Source organism: Etheostoma spectabile, chromosome 3 (genome assembly GCF_008692095.1).
Source record: "Etheostoma spectabile isolate EspeVRDwgs_2016 chromosome 3, UIUC_Espe_1.0, whole genome shotgun sequence".
In the NCBI taxonomy this organism is placed as follows: domain Eukaryota; kingdom Metazoa; phylum Chordata; class Actinopteri; order Perciformes; family Percidae; genus Etheostoma; species Etheostoma spectabile.
The window spans coordinates 22,019,331-22,036,848 of NC_045735.1; the positions used below are offsets into that span (position 1 = coordinate 22,019,331).

The following is a 17,518-nucleotide window of genomic DNA, read 5'->3' on the forward strand; positions in this document are numbered from 1 at the left end:
TATCTAATCACCGGTGGTGGCGACGAAGGAACCCAAAGACCAGACCGAAGGAGGCTCCGGACCAGTCAGCTGGAGTATATGATGACTGGAGGTGGAAGGGGGGGTGGAGGGTTGCACTCTTTGCCTGCAATGACAGCTGAACAGCAAAGGGTGAAAAAGATTTTTTTAAAGCAGGAGTGTGACTCTCTGATTGGCCCTTGCAATTTGTGTATGATTCTGATTGGGTAAGCAGGAAGGTAAATACCTTAACCAGCTGATTCCATTTAGGAAGAGAGCATTGATTAATTTAGGTCTTCCTGAAAGAATTTACGCTGAGCTATATTTCAATCAGGAGAGACTAGTTGCATGTATGCGACAGTTGTACACAGCCAAAAAGTACATTTATTAGGATAACAGCTGAATTGATTTAGGAGTGCACTGATTAAAAGTTAGGTCTTCCTGAAAGAATTTACGCTGAGCTACATTTCACGTTGAGGTTTGGGAAACTCTGCGTGCTGTAGAGTAGAGAAGGCCTGAAGGTTTCTCTGGAGGTGTGTGTAGTAGGTGGAACAACCTCTCTGATGGTCTAAAGACAGAGCAGAACAATGTGGTAAAGAGACAATGGCAACAAGCACTGAGCAGAGACAAGAAGCATTTAATGTATTGTAAATTGTTGGTTATAAGGGACTAAAAACCCTCTAACAACAAAATCTAAATAGGTAAACAGCCATTCCAGGTTTATCAAAATGTAGTGATGGAGCAGGGGAACAACAGCGTTAACAATGTCAGGTCCATAAAGATAGACCATCACAAGACTATATGCTATATTGATACAATGACAACTGTGGAACTATTCCTTTTAAAGTTGCCGTTGTATTGTTTTGGGGAAAATGATTGGACCTTGTTGCTGAGAGTTAAATGAGAAGACTGATACCATTCTTCTTACTTTTAATCTCGGCATGAAGCGAATAATCATTTACTTCCACAGAACAAAGCACTATTATTCTTTTGGATTTGGGTGAGCATTGTGTAACAAACATGCTGGGTTTGCATGTATCATTTGCTCTTGATTAGGTCTTTCATCATCTCAGTAGAAATCATTTAAAATCATTATTATAGAGAGACAAGCTGGGTGTTTGGACAAAGTTTGACATATTCAGGATTGCAAGCAAATTAGTACTCTTATCAGTTCAGGACATGTTGAATAGAAGCTGTAGTAGCACATATTCTATCACAGATGAACATCATTCAGTGGCCTATAGCCTCTAATACAATACAGTCTGAAATATTGTTTAGTATATGAGATAGACTAAAACTCTGGAAATATGAACTCTTTAGCCACTGCAAGCTGAAATGGTCCATGAGACCATTTTTTATTCCTGCAGTCAGCCCATTTTTTTGCCGTTGCAGTTATGTGAAGACCAAAGAGGAGTGTTTCTGAGCAAAGATTTCTGTGGAAACTGTTGCCATGCAACAGCACAATACTGCGCTAATACATGGTAACTTAACTGTTGACTGCTCTTTTTCCTGAGCTCACTGCCTGAGTAGTAATGCACATTCTATTTTATTCCATTCTACCCTATTCTATTATACTCTACGGTATTTTCAAATACATAATAAGGTCTTCATGTTTTGAGCTGTAACTGTGGTGCCATTGTTTTGTGGAAGGGCAGGGGAAACTGTGCTCCAGTGACTGGTTCCCCACACAGACTCCCTTCAGTTTCCACATCCAGAGCCAGCTGTAGTTCAACCTCAGATATTTAGCTTAACACTGACCCTTGGCTTTCACTGTTAACCCTGTATTCCTGTCACTACATCACATTTCACCCCTTCAGCATCGGTCAGCCTCTGTCTGTCTGTCTGTCTGTTGCTCGCTCGCTTGCCTGTTACGACAACCCCACTGGCCCGCTGTCAACTGAGCTGTACATCCCCTCAAGGCTGCAGAGTGGAGGAAGGTTTTTCACTTTCTTTTTTTCTCTTCTTCCTCCCTGCACTGTTGGGAATCCCCTGTGCCCACATGTACAGTATATATAAAAAGTCACCAGCTCAGCCATCAGCAAACTGTAAAAGAAAGCCTGACTGGCTAGATCCTGTAAAGGTAAAAGAACACAGAAATATCCAAAACTGTTTAAAATTGATATACAGACAGCCATACCCTGCATATCTTTATCAAACCTAGCATTACAAGTTGAATCCACAAAATTCTCTATATCCTATTTAAGTCATGAACAGTTAATTATCACATTGTCAGCCTGTCTGGGAGTTGAGATTTCCAAAATAAACGTTACATGTGACGTGTAGATTCACACCACAGCCTTGTGCCATGTGATGTCATTTCATTCTCTTTTTCATGCCTGTGAAGAAAAACCTGAAAACAACATGCTGAGTGGAAAAGAAAAATACCTCTCTGATAGGCTACAGAACGTGAGACGTTAACTGTTTCACTGTGTGTGTCACTCCTCGCTGCAGACACCTCCCTGGTCAGCGCTGTGTCAGGGGAGGTCACACAGATAGGTTGCCTCCTCTAATAGGAGGCTGACTGTGGAGGATCCTCCCATTGTACAACTATCCAGGAAGGCTTTAGATACTTGAGGATGTGCTCCTTTTTACACAGGAATATGGCTGGGTATAGTTGCATTTGTACCAGTATCGGTATCAGTACCCTAAAGTGAAACCAACACCAGTCGAGTACTTAATTAGATACCTTTTTTTCTACTTCATCCAATACACATGTGAATGTGAGCATTCAGGCGGTTAAAACCATCTCAGTCATCATGTTCTGTATTAACAAGAGCATTCAGAACAACCTGAGAGAACAAAGCAACACAAAGCACGCTTCAGTTCACAATGTTCTAAAAGTTGAATGAGACACACAAGGATATACTGTACATTTTTTCTAACAGTCGCTACATTCATTCAGATGACGGGGTAAGATGGGAAAGAGTCAGGATGGGCGGAAGGATTGTCCCAAAGTTTGTTCACACAGATAGGAAAGCAGTGTTGAAATTTAGGATACAAATGAAACGGATGAGAAGACTTTATTCTTACAGAATGGAATGCGGAATGTAATATTCATGTAACATAGTGCATCAAGTTTTCTCAAAACCGGGATAAGGTGTTATCCAGGATAAGCTGTTTACATGCACAACACCAGGATAAAACCCAGATCCTAACTAGGATACTATTGATTCTTACTCTGAAAGGGGCTGCATGCAACATTCAGAATATGAATACAGCAGTAAAAAAGTATTTGCTATGTAAAGATATGGAGGAGTACTAGTGTTCTGAGCAGAGAATAAAGTCCCATTCCCTCTGTGTGCGTTCCGATCTTCTCTGTTCTCTGTTTTGATAGCCGGTCCGGCTGCACATGCATATTAGTCCAATATAGAGCATGTGAGTGCATGCTGCGTTGTTATCAGACACTGACAGGGCCAGGACAACGCGTTAGTATTTGGTGGGTTGGGGAACAGGGATTTAAAGGAAATTCTTTTTCCTACAGATGACCATTTCTTTATATATCACAGTAATTCCTTAAATGCTAAGTAACAGCACTATCTTTATCCTAGGCTTTACAAAACATGTTTTATAGACTTTATTATACGTACAGTATATAGGTTATATATATGGTCACAAGTTTAAATTCTGCCTGCTTATCAATTAGCATGTGGTTATTTATTGTAAAGGAGTATTGTGGGAGAAAAGTAATCTGAAATGGTATTTTTAAATAGGCTATCATCCACCTAAAAGTAAGTCATCTTCATGAATTCAAGATATGTAACCAACACATCAAATAACAGTTTAAATAATGAATTTTGAGCCTGCTTGTGTGACTTTGATGATGATGGTGATGATGTAATTTTGTCACAGGGAACGTGGTGTGACTGCGAGCCTCCTGCAATGGGAGGCCTTGAAAGGACATGCAGAGTGACGTAACTGTGAGACAGGTGGGAGTGGGAGGGGGTGAGGACTTAATTTTAGACTCACCTTTCACAAACGTCTGTTTATCACACAAGCCTCTGTAGTTATGAATAATCCCCTCTGGTATTATTAGGTGATTTGATCCTCAAAAATGACAAACTATCTAAATGACAGCAGTGTTCTTGTATGTTGCAGCCAAAATAAAACATAATTTACAGTATTTTTTTTTGGGGGGGGGGGGTTGAAGCTCTCCCCAAAAACAATGCGGTGATACCTTTCTACCACCTATCAGATTCAATCTACCCTCCAATGTTTTGCCTCTCTTAAAGGTCCCATGGCATGAAAATGTCACTTTATGAGGTTTTTTTAACATCAATATGAGTTCCCTCAGCCTGTCTATGGTCCCCCAGTGGCTAGAAATGGCGATAGGTGTAAACCGATCCCTGGGTATCCTGCTCTGCCTTTGAGAAAATGAAAGCTCAGATGGCCGATCTGGGATCTTGCCAGGTTACCTCCCCTTTCTCTGATTTGCCCGCCCAGAGAATTTGGCCCACCCATGAGAGAGAGACATCATGGCTTTCAAACGAGCAAAGTGGCAGTTGGTCAAGGCCAAGCCTCCAGCCTTCACCTGGCCCCCCCTTATTCCTTCTCAAAAGCCACAGACTCAGAAATGGCACATACTAAGGAAAGCTCATTGTGGGACTGGCTCTAGTGGCTGTAATTCTGCACCAAGGCTGAATTTCGGTAAAAGAGACTTCAGATATTGTTAGGGGACCACTAAGGTCTGTATAAAAGCATCCAAAGAACACCATGTCATGGGACCTTTAAAATAGTCTCTTAAAACCATCAGCTGAATGGTGTGGCACTTTTTGATTAATAATACAAAGTCTAAATGTTATCTTGAATAATTTATTTTGCAGCACTCATGCATAACAGCTGTCTTTGTGCCAGCAGCAGTGCTCTTTGTCCTATCATAACTGAAAAAAACAACATCACGGTGGAATGAACTTTAAGAAAACAGCAGATATTGTAGCTAATTATTGTTTAACTTCATGTCGTGTCAGGTGTTTGCTCAGCTGGAGGTTAAAACGGAATCAGACTCTCTTAACCGAAGATATGAACTCTCACCATCCATACAGAGGCAGAAAGTCTCTCTAGAGGAGGGGCTGTCACATTGATGTCTCTGGTCTACTCACTGTCTACTCACAGGCTGCAGGGAGGCCTATTTATAGATATGTCTCTTTTCTTTGCTTCTACATTGGTCCCCTCTTTATCCTCCATCTCTTTTTTCTCTCCCCCCATCCCTCTAATGGGCTGATATTTCTGGAGTGGCACAGCTATTATCTTCTTTGCATCTTTGAGGTGCAGATCATGTTTAGTCAGATCATAAACTTTTTTAAATTCCGACGTGTCTTTTTGTTTTATGAGTACATGTGTAGCTGTGCTGCTCAGAAATATATAATCCTCATGTTTGAATCAAATTGAATTGTTAATCCAAGGATTTATTTCCAACACCTGATTGGTCACAAATTGCCAGGTTTCATCTCCAGGCGCAAAACTCAAAAAGCCATCCATCTCGATCCATACTGTTTTGAAATGAGACAAAATATTCTCAAGTTGCAATTACTTCTGAGTCAAACTAAGGGGCTGTTGTTTGTTGTGTGTGTCCAGTCCACAGAGCTACCACTTTTGCCCTAGAGCCCCGTAACCAGCTATGACAGCCATGTGGTTTGGTTGATGATTAATGGCTCAACAACGGCTGTGAGAAGCCAGAGCCACAGGAGGTTAAACGCCTTTCAGTGCAGGAATTTGTTGACAGCAAGACATTTTGCATTCAGTGTGGAGTTGGCAAAGGAAATCAATAGACTGCAACAAAGCTCAGACCGTGCAATGACCTTTTGACAAAAATCACTGACCACATGTCTTTTGAACACAAAACAGCAGACTTGACTTAAAGGACCCATGGCATGACACTTTCGTTTAATGAGGTTTTCTAACATTAGTATCCTTACTCCCAACACTGGTCCACAAGTGGCTAGAAATGGTGATAGGTGTAAACCGAGCCCTGGGTATCCTGCTCTGCCCTTGAAAAAATGAAAGCTCAGATGGGCCAATCTGGAATCTTGCTCCTTATGAGGTCATAAGGAGCAAGGTTACCTCCTTTCTCTTTCTCTTTCACAGAGAGAGAGTTGATATGGCTTTCAAATGAGCAAAAAGTTTGTCAAGGCCACACACCCAGATATGGTATTAGGGGACCACCAAGGTCTGTATAAAAGCATTGAAAAAGCACCATGTCATGGGACCTATGAGGAAACTGGTAAGTCTAAAATCAACAAAGAAAAAAATGTTTGTAAATGTGCGGTATTTATATAGCACTTTTCCAGTCTTAATAACTGCTCAAAGCGCTTTTACATCTACAGGAGACATTCACCATTCACACACATTCATACACTGTGGCCTAAGCTGCCGTACAAGGTGCCACCTGCTCATCAGATATACACTCACACTCCGATGTGCAGCACCGGGGGCAACTCGGGGTTCAATGTCTTGCCCAAGGACACTTCGACAATGACTGCAGGGGCGGGGGTCGAACCACCAACCTTCCGATTGGCAGGCAACCGCTCAACCACTGAGCCACAGCCGCTGTGAGTGTCTACTGTTTGGATACTGGTGCTTTGAGTTAAATGCTAACATGCTAACAATGACAAACCTGACATACAACATTTAGCAGCTATAATGTATAATGTTCACTATCTCAGCATGCTTAGTCCTAAACACATTGCATCCGGAATTGCCGACATATGTCACTCTAAAGCAAAAATGTCTACCAGTGATGGCACTACAGGTCAAATCAGGTGATAACCAATGCCAGTATGGTTCCATCCCCTTGGGACCACAAATGTCCGTAGAAAATTTCTTGGCAATCCATCTCATTTTTGTCAAAATATTTCAGTTTAGACCAAAGTGGTGGACCAACTGGCATTGCCATCCCTTGCTCCATATCTTTAGGATGGCTAAAACATGTGATGTTGCTGTTAAAAAAACAGTGTAAAATAACCAAAATCCCCAAAAGGCTGTTTCGGACTGAGCAGAGACAAACTTGAAAGTCGGAAATTGATGTATCTGCGCACTGGATTTAAGTTGGATTTAGTGGTCCATGTGCTGCACTATTTCCAACAACACTCCCAGAAAGAAATAGTCTGGTAACAAACAAGGTGCTAGTTAGTGGATTTTGTTACCTTTGGACAAACCAGGCCAGCAGTTTCCCTTTGTTTCCTGTCTTCGTGCTAAGCTAAGACAACCGGCTGCTAGCAGTGTCTTTACCAGACAGACATGAGAAGGGTGTTGATCTGCTCAGCAAGAAAGCAAATTGTGTATCCTAAAAAAGGTTGAACTATTTCTTTATATCCAGTCCATACATACTCCCTTCATTTAATTAATCTATCATCCTGCACCTGACCCAAAAAGAATAGAAGAGGAGGTGATGTGTACACATCTACCTTTCTACAAACTTGACAGAGCGTGAATTTCAGAGAGGACAAAAATATGCTACCTGCTTCAACTTCAAGATACAGCTGGCTTCCTCAGTTTATTTTGAATCATCAAAGATATAGATGCTTTCATATTTTCAGGGCCATTTTAATAAGACGCTGCTGAAAGTGGCATCATAGTGGCCGTCCACTGAGGCTAATGAGGAATTTGATGCAGTGATTTAGAGGGCATTCGCCTCGGTGTGACATAAATATGACCCAATGATCTCTTGTGCGTTGTCATCTCAGGGAAATAAGGCTTCATGTGATTAAAGTGATCAGACAGATGGAAGTGGAAATGAAGCCCGCCTGAACAATTTTCTGTTTCGTAAGCATCCTAAAGACGTGACCTTTGAAGCATAATCTGCTCCAGGGATGTAATTACATAAATTAAATAACTTGAATAATGTTTATTGTAAACAACATGAATTACACATTATTATTAATGTACAGAATTTGTCGTTAAACATGCACAATTAAATCTGTAGCTGTTGGGGATTTGATTACATGTCCACCAGTAGTGTGTGTTTTATGACGTGAAATAACATTTACCAATAGTGATGACACCTATGTCCCTGAAAGTGTGGGAGTGCATAAAACACAGACTGGAAGAGATGTTGGTGCTGAATCCTAATGCCTGCTGTGTGCTTGGAGCTTTCTTTTTTTTCTTCTTTTTTTTTTTTTTTTACGGGATGCAATAGGTGTCTGAGCAGTGCAGCAAGGAGCCGGGCTAATAGTGGGATACTTATTATAGCCCTAGCAACAGGATGAGGATTGGTGGCTGCGGAGAGTGAGCCCGTCAGTGATTGGCTGGTGAGGAGAACCTTTCACAGCACAGAATTTCATCTCATGAAAGGTTCAGTGCAGCAAGCTGCAGCAAGAGGCTGCAGTCTGAGGGCAGGCCATCCAGCAGCTTGCCACTTCAGCTTATCAATTAGTGGGACTCCCACATTGAAACACACAGATATGTATAATTAGTCAGATAAACTTGACGTTTAGTTGTAAAAAAAAAAGAAAAAAAAAAGAAAAAGGAAACATGACTTGCACGCAAATTTAAATGCCTAAGAGAAGAAGATTTTCTTCCATTGTCCATCATGAGAATTTATTTTCATTACAGTGTGCTGCTCCTCTGCTGCGATCATAAAACCTGCTGTCTTATGAAGCAATATTCTTTGATCTATGCCCTAATTTAGTTAATGATTAGCAAAAGGCCTTAAAAGAGCCTATTTTAAGACATACTGTAGTTGTTGTGTGAGCTGGCAGTGTCTCTGCACTGCAGCTCAGACTCCATCTCATATGTTTACCCACAGACACTCAACACATGCAGTGGTGCAGGCATATACAACACACACACACACACACACACACACTGCTGTGTGACCCACAAGGGGTTACATGAGGTCATATTAACTTCCTGTATCAATGTGTGGGCTGTAGAAACGTTGAAAATCTGAAGCTACAGAATGAAAAGAAAATGAGCTGTGGTGTTTGGGACTATAAATGGCAATGTTACAGAGAGAAATGAAAATAAAGAATAATACCGATAAACAAATAACTTTTAATGGGCAACAGATGGCAACCAAATATTCCTCAGAGCATACAGTGTGTATCCCTATATCACCCCCCTTTTCTAATTTCCAGCAGGTCAGCTCTTCTTTCATCTAATTGAATTCATTTCCCCCCCGTCACAGCAGAAACAAGGATCAACATCCAAAATAATAACAACTTAAAAAGAAAATACAAATTAATGAAAAAAGGAACAAAATTCATGTATTCTTGGCAATGGGTGAAAGTCTCCCGATGTGGTTTTTCAAAAATATTCAAACAAAAAGTGAGGGACAGTTTGAGTTTCCGCTTTTTTTTTAACACACAAAGCTTTCATTCTAATACTCCTAAGCTGTGTGAGCAGTGTTGCGGATTGCATCAGGATTTTATGCTATTTGCCTGTTGAGTCTTCAAAACCATCAACTTTATACTATGTTAAAAATAAATCAAAGCAGCTGTGACATACTGTATGAAATCATGGAGGCTGACTCATGATAATGACATAACTGGCATACATGATAAACAAGGTTGTGTGACTGACCTTAAGGCTTTTGGTTTCTCTCTTACTGTAAGCCATCACATCTGAGATGAAAATTAAAACTGCCATCTATTAGGAAAAATAAAGTCCCAACAAACTGCCATCTGTATGAATATATAGTAATGTAATAATCTAGAATTAGCAGCATTATAAAGATAAATCCGTTCAGCAGCTTTCTGTGCTCTTAGGCAGCTTCTTGGTGTCTAAAGTTTGTTCTGAAGACGTCAAATCACATTTTCTAATAAATACCCAATTCTACCGAATTGCCTTTGACTCTACATGTGCATTGGTGTTACATATTTGTATTTATGTGCTGTACAGAAAGCAGTACCGTCTGACACATACTAGGAGGAAAATATTCAACTTGCACACATGCTTGCAGGAACTAAAAATACTTGCAGGTACATACTTTTTTTCTTGTAAAGGTTAACTTGCAAATGAGGCATATTAAATAATGATACAGGCAAAAAGGAAGCACATACTGTAGTTGAGCACAACACAAAGCTTTAAAACACTGGTTTCCCCCGTGAAATGTTTTTTTTCTTAAAAACACAATTTTCTCATGGGTGACGATAAAACAATACACTAGACCACCACGGAAATGGTGCATGTATAATTTAGTCATATTCTTTTTTATTATCATAGCTATTATTTCGGTTCTTGTGCAACTGCTACATAATGACTCACATTCAAGATATTTTGTCACTCAGGAACAGCTAAAAGGTATAAAAACATACAAACAAAAAATGTATACTGTCAGAATTAAAATATGGTCCGTGTTTGTGAATTCATAACAGAAACATTGAGCCTGAAAACTTTGAAAAACACCTGAAAAACACCATTATTAATTAAACTGGATAGCATGACAGAAAAAAAGTACTTAAATACTGTTCAGAGAACAAAAAATATCATAATTCAATGTGACAAACACCAGCTGGTAAGATTAAGTGATCACTGGTGATTTTTTTTATCTTCCTTTTTTTACTTTCAGTAACAAACTAAATATACATATTGCATGTCACTATAGCAACGCCCATTACAGATCAATTTTTACGATCACCATTTTGGTATAGCAAATCAAAAAACCATAACAAAACCAAATAAATTAGAAATCAACATCAGACAAAGCCTGTTTTTCTCAATCATATGAATACTTAACACCTACAGTATAAGTTAATAAAGTCAAGCTACTGTATATAAATACATCACCAGCATGCACAATATTGAATAATCGATATTATTGTCGTCATCATCTTACACTGAAGAAACAGTATAGTAGGCAAGTGCATTTAATAAAACAAACACAGAAGTAAACCACAAACTCTGAAGCTGCTTTTATTTCTTTTTTTGTGTATTTTTTTGTTGTTTTACATTGTTAAGTCTTTGCTTATCATAATCTTCACCTTCAAAATAATCTATGGTTCCAGTGCAGTGACATAACAGACTAATCTGCACTTTAAGTAGGGGAATCAATTTTTAACATCAAGTCCTTATTTTTGCTCCCGTCTAATTTATCCTTTTAAATTTTGGGGGGAATTAATTGGTTTTAAACTTTTTCTTGCTGTTTGTGTGGGTTTAATATTAATGGCTTTCAGGGCCCTTTCTCATTATTTACTCACTACTGGAACCAATGCAAACTAGTTTTGTGAGGCATTCCCAAACAAGAATTTTCTCTCTTAAGTGACTCAAATGCATCTCTATCACGCAAAAACCTAACTAAGCAGATTATCTTGACAGAACAAGATCAGTTCCTATGCCAGTGTGAGGCTGCCATTTCAATCCAACAACAACCACTTCAGGCTGATTGACTGACATATCAGTGGTTTTTGGCAAATGTCAAAGAGAAAACCAAGAAGACGGAGGCCCCTTTCAACTGTATATATATTTCTATATATATTTAAACTAAGATTTAACCTCCACACTCACCTCTCTTTTGATTCTTTTCTTTTAACACATGGAAAAATAAAGAACTGCTGCTGCGGTAGCATCATCGGCAAAAGCGGCTGACAAAGTCCACCGGCCCTTCATATATTTTTTTTTTTCAAAGTGGGGTTACTCTTTAATTGTTGCCCTCCCCTCCCTCGTCATCCTGCTGGTCACTTGTCCACAGTGTCAAGTTGTCTCGGAGCAGCTGCATGATGAGAGTGGAGTCTTTGTAGGAGTCCTCGTTGAGGGTGTCCAGCTCGGCAATGGCGTCATCGAAGGCGGTCTTGGCCAGATGGCAGGCCTGCTCCGGGGCATTCTGGATCTCGTAGTAAAACACAGAGTAGTTGAGAGCTAAACCCAGGCGGATGGGGTGGGTGGGCTGCATGTGCTCCTTGCTGATCTCGTGGGCCTCGTTGTAGGCCTTCTCCGACGACTCCACCACCGTGGCCCTCTTCTCCCCCGTGGCCACCTCGGCCAGGTAACGGTAGTAGTCGCCCTTCATCTTCAGGTAGAACACCTTGCTCTCGTGCTGCGTCTCGCTGCAGTTCTTGATCAGGAAGTTGTCCAGAAGGTTGAGCACATCCTGGCACACAGCCTCCAGCTCCTTCTCAATCTTCTCCCTGTAGGCCCGCACCATCTCGATCTTCTTCTCATTGCCGTCGGCCGAGGTCTTCTGCTCAATGCTGGAGATCACCCTCCAGGAAGAGCGGCGGGCCCCGACCACATTCTTGTAGGCCACGGACAGGAGGTTCCGCTCCTCGTTGGACAGGGCCTCGTTCAGCTCTGTTACCTGGAAGAAGGAGACAATGGACCATTTCATCACCAGCTTCAGAGCAGAAGTCTTGATTAACAGCACCAGATTGCATGTGCATTATTCATAAAGAAATATTGAGAATATAGAATCCAAGAAAATCTAGCCGTATGACTTAGTTGGCAACTGTTTTTTAGCAAAAATGCCAATCATGTTATGGATCCAGCTCCTCAAAATTGAAGATTTCCTGTTTTTTTTTTTATATCATCGTAAATTGAATATGTTTAGTTTTGGTTTGCTGGTGCCACGTTGGGGTGTACCAAAGGATTAATGAGGTTTGAGAATTAACGCGCCAACTAATAACTGCAACGTCCCCTGATTGAGCCCAGCCGGGGACCTTTGTTACATCTCTCTTTTCCTTGTTTTCTCTTTCTACTACTTTCTGTTATGATGGCATAACAATCCCAAAAAAACATACTTGCAATATAAACTAAGGAAGTTACCTTTTTCTTAAGTTTTACAAAGCAAACAATAAATCAAGTGATCAAGAAACTGTCCACAGATTGTTAGTTGCAGGCCTTATTGTTAAAAAAACACTCTTTTAGGTGAAAAAACGACTCTGGACTAACAGTTCAGCTCACAGCATAGAAGTTGAACAATATTTCACTTGGGGGGGGGGGGGGGGGGGGGGGGGGTGAGAGATAGCTAAAATGTTCCCACGAGCAGCTGCACTGTAAGTGAAAACCATCACTGCACAGGCGGTTCACATGTCCCACTGACCTTCTCTCCGGCTCAAACTGACCTTTTACCTGTCTCTAACACCAAGGAGGACTACTCACTCTGAGGTGCACTTTCAAATTTGTGTCTTGGACAAATCAGTTTGATAGTTGGGGGGTTGTCAAAAGAGACTATGTTGCTATGAAAAAAGCAACATCACACAGGGTTATTTGATTAGAAAGTCAACCTTGTATTGTGTTGGCTTCTGGCAGATCAATAACTGCATAGGGACTGAAATATATACGGCTGGGCAATGTATTGATATTAAATTGATATTGTGATATGAGACTAGATATTGTCTTAGATTTTGGATATTTTAGTATCATGATATGAAATAAGTGGTGTTTATTCCTGGTTTTAAGGCTGCATTACAGTAAAGTGATGCACTTTTCTGAACTTACCAGACTGTTCTAGTTGCTCTATTATTTATCTAAAATCTAAGCGTGAAGATATTTTGTTAAAGCACCATTTTTCAACCCTTGAATATTGTTGCAATATCGATATTGAGTTATTTGGTCAAATATTTCGGGATATCTGATTTTCTCCCAATCTATATACATTTTCTCCCTATATATACTGTATATGCTTCAGTTTCACAAAACCTTGCACACTGCTTTTTTATCTGAAAAGCTCCTCTTGACACGCTAACATTTCTCATCTCTCAGTTTTGACATTTTCTGACGAGGCAGAGGAGCACAAAGATGGCGCAGGATTGCTGACGTCACACTGAGTGGACGGAGAGCGCGTCCCAAGCTATAGAGATGGAGGGGCCAACTGTAGAACTACTGTTTGCATGCAAACGTCAAACGTAAAATTTACTGTCAAATGATCTATCCAATGACTCAACTGAAACAAATAGATCATCACTATAAATATAAAGCACTGATGTTCGGAAGGCTTACTGCTGTGTCAATTGGATTACATTGGCTGACAATGCATCCGATTGACACACAGATTGTAATTTAAGGGTTTCACTGATATTAAGCATAATAGCAAGATCCGCATTTAAAACTATAAAGCCCAAAATGTATTTCTAGGGCTGTGACCATTAGTCAAAAAAACAAAAAATTAATTTAAAAAAAATTTACTAATTCAAGCTTAACATTTACATATTTTCTGGTAGTAAAATAAATCTCTTTGGTTTTGGACTGTTGGTGATGGGCATTTTCCTGACATTCTGAAGACCAAACCATTAATCGAATGAACAAGAAAATAATCGTTAGTCGCAGCCCTAGCATGTCAATAGAAATTCAGTCTGAACGCAGCATTAATGGATAATAAACCATATGGATTTTCCGTGTGGTTTTGTCATTTCTGGCTAGAATGGCAAGGGATTCCCTTTTGATTAAACAATGTGAGAGCACACCCCTGCCAAGGGGCCTAGTTTGGACCGCACTGACATGGCAGATTGTTTAAAGGGAAAGGAATCCCTCCCTGCACACACACATCACCCCACCTCCACCAACCAGAAACCCCCGATGACAAATAATCCACAGGGGCCACTCCATCCCTCCTGAGGAACATCAGACAGAATGTTCTTCCTTTAAAGCACAAATAGGATGCTAATGGTTCCAGTATGAGCTTGTGTGACACAGCAGTTTTTTTTTCCAACTCACTGGGGAATTCAGTTCCTAAAATGTATTTATTTTATTTTTATTAATTTGGAGGAAAAAATGAAAAGGAAAAGGCTCTGTTCTCAACGCTGGCCAATAGGAGCTGGGAAATGATCCTGTGAGGCAGCTCATCCTCTTCATCATTATCAAAATATTACACTTCATCAGGGTCATTAACCCAAAATGACTTTAAACTGCGGCTCAGGAGGAGTCTGCAGAAACAGCCCATGCATGTATGAGGAATAAAATAATAGAGGAAAAAAAACAAAGCCCACAATCAAATTTTATCATATTGACTCACTGCAATATGACAAAGAATATTCTAGAGAGTTGCTACTGCCTCCTACGTTTGTTTAGAGAAAAGAGCGGTTCGAAGGGGTCTTTTTTTAGGATTTTGATAATGCAATCATGCTAAAAAAAAAAAAAAAGCGAGTAAGCCTTGGTAACAAGTATAAAAATTGGCATATTTTTCTAATAGATATTGTTTTAATTAACGTGACAAAGAGAGATGGGAGAGGAGGAAGATGAGGAGGAGGAGGAGGAGGAGGAGGAGGAGGAGGAGGAGGAGGAGGAAGCAGCAGTTTTTCCGAGCAACCTCACATGGCTCCCAGCAGCAGAAGCTTTAATAAATTAGCTATAATGTAGGGAAGGGGAGATGGGGTGGTAAAAAAGTGTCTGGGGGGGGAACGATGGGGGGCGCAGCAAATGCAATAGAGCAGAGCCATTATATGATACGAGCCTCTTATAAGGCGAGAGATCAAACTCAGGCCTGTGTGCATTTCATTGTTATATCGCTTCATTGAACGGCACACTCGATAAAAAAAGGCACCGCCCAAAGAGCAGACGATTTGGGCTGGACTCAGATATCCCAGTGAGCTGTCGGTGACTTGACACAATGAAGATATTACAAATTTTTTTCTCCGAGTTGTAGCAAGGTAATGCCAAGGCAACAGTGCAGACCCCAGATTTACAGCCAACACAGTCGAGATTTCGGGACGCGCCTTTACGCACAGATTGCAAAACATTATTCATACAAGTCATAGTTATTATTCTTTTTTTGAGTGGACTTACCGATTTCATAGCAGCTGCCATATCATCATATCTCTCAGCCTGTTCAGCCAGCCTGGCTTTCTGCACCAGCTGCTCGCGATCAACCATTTTTTAAATGATATGTGGTTGCTAAGTCGAGCTGCTATACTTGGGTTTTTGGGGATGAAATTATTGATATTTTAAAGTGCAATGCAGTGAAATCCTACGCGAACCTAATGCTGCAGCTGTTCCCTGCTGTCTGTATGTGCTCCTTGCAGACAGGACACCCTTTTCCTCTCTCCCTCCCTCCCTTACCCCTTCTCACACGCTCTCCCACGGCTGCGTCATCACTCAGAAAGGTGGGTGCCTGTGCCAATGATGTAACACTCCATGCATGGGAACAAGAGGCGTACAGGCATGGATGGATGGGAGCAGCTGGGCTAAAGGCCTTGTGGGAAATGGAGTCCTCTGTGGCTGCATGTTAGAGCCATAGGCCTGATTGGGTTGATTTTGGGGGGTCTGGATGTGACACCGCATCTCTCTGTGGGGGCTGCTGGCAGGACAGGAGGTCCCCTTTTAATCCCAACCTGCATGTGGCTAATTATGCCTCAAAGCAGGTTCTGACAACACTTTTGTTAGTTGCTGGGCCCATTTCAAGGAAATAATGGAGTCATATACAGTGGTGGCACAAAGTCATTGTTTTACAAGCCTAAATAAAAACTAACTAGACTCTAATCTGGACTAATCATCATTCATCATATCACAGTAAGCTATACAAACAAAATAATTGTAAAATAAAGTGACATATGACAGAGCACAGTGAAAACTGAATTTTAAAGGTCCCACATCATGCTCATTTGCAGATCCATATGTATATTTTGGTTCCAACTAGAACAAGCTTACATGCTTTAATGTTCCAAAAAACACATTATTTTTCGTATATCATTAGTTTGAATATACCTGTGTTCACCTTGTGTCTGATGCGCTCTGTTTAAGTGCCTGTCTCTTTGAGCCCGCCTTCCGAATAAGCCAACTCTGCTGTGATTGGTCAGCATTTCCGGGTCTTGCATCTGTGCTCTCGGAGTCTCAGCACCGTCATTGCCAGGAATGAATATAATGGCACTGTAGCGTTTCATTCTACTACTACTACTACTCATATAGAGTATAGTTGTGACATCACAACTGTACAAAAGTCTTGAAGGCTCGTTTAAAGGCACAGTTTCTGAATATGGGCTGTATGTTCTTTGTGGATTGAGCGCTTTGATACTTACAGTATTATATGCACCTTAACCTGAAATATAATTTAAAAAAATAAGTGGATCTCCCTTTTTACAATATTAGACAGACCTTTAAACTAGTATTACAATAAAAAGAAGAAAAAAAAACAATAATGCACATGGCCAGTGTTTAAGGGCTAAGTTACACAACAAATGTGTGTCTTCTCTCATTTAAAACAGAAATGTGGCTGGTGTACATAGTACAAGAAGTTCCATATCACTTCCCTAATCAGACTCTCTAGACACATGACATGGATGTTTTGCAAAGTGGACCTCTAAGACTGTCTAGGAAGTCCAGAAAAAAAGTGTAAAACTTTCCGTTTTAAGTCCTAAGTGAGTCATTAGGTTCACTTCAACAAATTTCTCTTGTCTGTACTGTGACAGCTGGACAGTGAGAGGAGAATGTTTAAAGATATTTAAGTATAAAAGATCTACCTGAAACAATAAAAGTCGTGTCCCCATTGGAAATTACACCCACAGAGAGTTACCGACTAAGCTTCAACCGTATGTGCTAACAAGACCGCAGGCCCTCGCAGGCCCTTAATCATGACATCATTTTGTTTGCAGTATGGCTCACAGGGCGTCCCTGAACTGTAATCTGAGATCAGAGCACTTCCTGTCCTCAAGGCCAACCA

General features: G+C 40.6%; 1 protein-coding gene across 1 annotated transcript; it reads right to left on the minus strand.

Annotated features, from left to right (window-relative positions):
- Positions 1-8,965: 8,965 nt before the first annotated feature.
- On the minus strand, positions 8,966-15,917 carry ywhag2 (3-monooxygenase/tryptophan 5-monooxygenase activation protein, gamma polypeptide 2). Its single transcript, XM_032509324.1, has 2 exons — positions 15,649-15,917; positions 8,966-12,226 (listed from the first exon to the last, which is right to left on the minus strand). Exons 1-2 carry the CDS (start codon positions 15,733-15,735, stop codon positions 11,570-11,572), a joined length of 744 nt encoding a protein of 247 aa, XP_032365215.1. The 5' UTR covers positions 15,736-15,917; the 3' UTR covers positions 8,966-11,569.
- Between the last annotated feature and the right edge of the window lie 1,601 nt (positions 15,918-17,518).